The sequence below is a fragment of the Electrona antarctica genome (genome assembly GCF_951216825.1).
Source record: "Electrona antarctica genome assembly, chromosome: 18".
Classification (NCBI taxonomy): domain Eukaryota; kingdom Metazoa; phylum Chordata; class Actinopteri; order Myctophiformes; family Myctophidae; genus Electrona; species Electrona antarctica.
The window spans coordinates 2,685,026-2,688,863 of NC_136799.1; the positions used below are offsets into that span (position 1 = coordinate 2,685,026).

At 53.0% G+C, this 3,838-nt stretch overlaps 1 protein-coding gene across 1 annotated transcript; it reads right to left on the bottom strand.

The window, feature by feature from the left end:
* On the bottom strand, positions 1–3,039 carry LOC306942681 (valine--tRNA ligase, mitochondrial-like; the record flags this gene model as incomplete). Its single annotated transcript, XM_079528690.1, has 1 exon — positions 1–3,039. One exon carries the CDS (start codon positions 3,037–3,039, stop codon positions 1–3), a length of 3,039 nt encoding a protein of 1,012 aa, XP_079384816.1.
* Positions 3,040–3,838: the final 799 nt, after the last annotated feature.

Below are 3,838 nucleotides of genomic sequence, written 5' to 3' on the forward strand. Positions count from 1 at the left end.
TCAAGACGTTTGTCTCGACTGCAATGCCTTCAGCTGCTCCTCAATGCTTTTCAAGTCCTGCTCCAAGGCTGCAATCTTGTTATCCATGTCTTGCCTCACACGCTCTGGGACATTCTCCAAGTACCTTGGGACGTGGGTTCGAGAGAGGGATTCCTCCAGCTTGGGAAGGAGCCTCTTTTTGCGCTGGGACAGCCGTAGGATGTGTTTGTCTGCTTCCATTACCGTCTGAACGCTAAGGTGTACCCGACACGACTGGTCCACCACACCGACTATGCTTCCTTTCGCGGGAGGGGATGTGGAGCCGTCGGCTTCCTGAGGACAGTGGAGGTGGAGGTCGGAGGTACGACTTAAGGTCTGAACAGCTGAGCCAAAGCGACGGAGTGTCTGTGCTTGGCTGGCTGAACAGACTACCCACATCTCAGGCTTTTCTTTGGTTATGCCACACTGGGCTCGCAGGGACCTGGCGACTCTGACCACTTCCTGTATGAGGCTGAAATCTGCTTCCTCTTCAGGGAAGTGCCAGTGGGCCAGTTGAGCTGGCGTCGGATAAGGCTGCAAACACAAGCTGTCCATGGCGTTGTCGTCGGCCTCGCTAACGAACGGACAAAGCCTCTGCCACAGCTCCTCGGTGAGGAAGGGCATGATCGGCGAGAGCAGGGCCAAAGAGACGGACAGACAGTGATACAGCACACTCCTGGCCACCTGCCTCTCGCGCTCGCTCTGCCCGCTACGCGTCTGTTCTGCTGCCCCGGAGTCCTGCTGACTCAGCAGCGGCTTTATGCACTCCAAGTAAACGTCGCAGAGATCGTGCACCCAGAAAGAATGGACGGCGGACGTGACCGCATGGAGCTCGTATGCCTGGAAGCCTCGCTCACACTGTCGGACAGTGCCGTAGAGTCTGGAACACACCCAGCGGTCCACGCTGCTCGTAGGGGACGTCTCTGCCAGCACCGTCGGCGCTGTCCCGTTGTCGTTGGCCAACACTCCCAGCGTGAATCTCGCCGTCTGCCACATCTTATTGCAGAAGTGCCTGCAGCTCAGCACCTGGGACACAGACAGACTGATGTCCTCTCCCTGTGCATTGTGAGAGCACAGGGCAAAGCGCAGGGCATCTGTCCCGCACTCTGGAATCCCCTTAGGGAAGTCTTTCCTCTGCGCTTCCACGGCAACCGTGGTCTCCCTTGGGTCAATGTTCCCCTGTCTGACTTTCTCTTGAAGACTCTCCAGAGAGATGCCAGAGATGACGTCTAAAGGGTCCACGACATTCCCAAGAGATTTGCTCATTTTCCTCCCATGCTTATCTCTCACCAGAGAATGGAGGAGCACCTGTTTGAAGGGCAACTGGCCGGTCAGCTCCGTAGCCAGCATAACCATCCGTGCCACCCAGAAGAAAATGAGGTCACTGCCTGTCTCCAAAATGGAGTTAGGGTAGTACTTCTGTAGGTCGCCGGTGTGCTGTGGCCAGCCCAGCATGGCAAAGGGGAAAAGACCGGATGAGAACCACGTGTCCAACACGTCCGAGTCCTGGGTCAAGGTCACAGAGTCGGCCGCTACTCCATATTTGGCAGCGGCTCTCTGCCTGGCCTCCTCCTCGCTCCGACCCCATGCCCACAGCTCCTCTTGGCCGTTAGGAGAATTGGGAAGCGTCACTCTATAAGCAGGAATCCGATGACCCCACCAAAGCTGCCTGGATATGCACCAATCGTTGATGTTGGCCAGCCAGTTCTTCCACGTTTTAGTGTAAGAGTGGGGGACGATCTCCAACTGGCCGTCCTCTACTGCCTGGATGGCCCGTTTAGCCATTTGATCACAGCGCACAAACCACTGCTTCTTCAACAGGGGCTCAACGATGTCCCCCGAACGACTGCAGACAGGTAAAGACATGGCATGATCCCGCTTTCCCCTGAACAACTTTCTCTCCACAAGGGCATCCAGGACTCGTTCTCTGGCATCAAAGCGCTTCAGCCCCTCCAACCACTGGCCACAAAGAGGGGTCATTGTCCCGTCTCCTCCAATCACAGTAAGACGTGGTAGCGAGTGCCTCTGGGAGAGCAGGAAGTCGGTGTGGTCATGAGCTGGAGTGACCTTCACTGCCCCTGTCCCAAGCTCCATATTCACCGCCGGATCAGTGACGACAGGTATGAGTCGGTCCGTGAAAGGGTGTCTGCACTGCTTGCCATGAATACCCTGGTATCGAGGATCACCTGGATGCACAGCGATGGCCACGTCTCCCAGCATGGTCTCAGGACGTGTGGTTGACACTGCCACCTCTCCACCGCCGCCCTCTATAGGGTACACAAAGGTCACCATCGATCCAAATTCCACCTTCTTCTCATAACCAGGAACAGGCAGCATGGTCCTCCCAGAGAGCTCCTTTGACTCGACCTCTATGTCAGAGATGGCAGACTCAAGAGCACAGCTCCAGTTGACCAGCCCCTCCGAGCGGTAGATCAGGCCGGACTCACAGAGCCTCACAAAGGCCTCAGTCACAGCCCTGCTGAATCCTGGGTCCATAGTGAAGCAGGCTCTGCTCCAGTCCAGAGAAGAACCAAGCCTCCTCAGCTGGTAATAGATCTCGCCTCCTTTATCGTTCTTCCATTTCCACACCTCCTGTAAAAAGGCATCCCTGCTTAGATCTCGCCTCCGCTTCCCTTGTTCGCTGAGCAGTCTCCTTTCTACCACGGCCTGCGTCGCGATTCCTGCATGGTCACAACCGGGTACCCAGAGCACTCTGTAGCCCTGCATTCTCCTCCATCGAACCAATGCGTCTTCTATAGCTACCGTCAGGGCATGGCCAAGATGCAGAGTGCCAGTAACATTTGGTGGAGGGATACACAGCGTGAAGGATTGATCCACAGCATGTGCTTGCGTGTCCTGAATCTCTGGGCTGAAGAATCCCTCCTTCTCCCACCACTGATACCAGCTCGACTCCACATACTCTGGACTGTAGGACGAAGGGAAAGGCACCGTTGTGTCTTTCTTTGCTCCAGGAGCTGTTGAAACAGTGTATGCAAGCCTCTCTTTCTCACTCCATTTCATTACGTGATCTTCATCACTACTGTGTTTATTTGTTAATATGGCCATCTCTTTCTCTCGTTTCCGCTTCAGCTTCTCCACCCGAGTCCGAAGAGGCTGATGTGGTCGAGATGAGGAGGAACACGGTCTGTACGTCCATAGTGACGTTCTCCCCTCTGTGGACCTCAACGAGATGCCACAAATGGTCCTCCACAACTGTGACGTTACATTCATTATATTAGCCTGTGGGAAGACATGCTATCTACGACCATTTGTCTAGGACCTCCTGAAAAGATGAGCCAAGACAAGCATTTAAATGATATATTTCACATGTTACATTACATTTAGTTAGAACTTCTAAAATCATCAACTATCTTTCAGTTGCCATTGGGGATACCCCTTTTTTCTTTAATCTAGTTTCAATCCTCTGCACTACCTTGGATATCCGTTTCATTGATCTGGTGGAGCAAATCTTGCATGTGTAGATTACTAATAATGGGTTGACCAAATCTTTCAGGTTGATAAACCTCTTTGTCACAGCGAGACACACGTCAGGTTTTGATAGATATGCCTGTCCTGTGTTGACAGCTGTATTAGGTTGGATGCTGTCACTGTTGGTCCCAAGTGATGAAAGTGATGGCTAAATATGAATTGTGTATTTTATGATGCAAGTACTCATTGTGTGCGGTTGTAAATTAACAAACTGGACTATACAATACCAAAGGTTCGACTGATTGTCTAAACCTGTTAAGACACGCTGAGATGGCGTCCAAGCAGGGATTAAACCGAGATACGCCTTGGCAGTAGAAGGAGAATGAGAGTG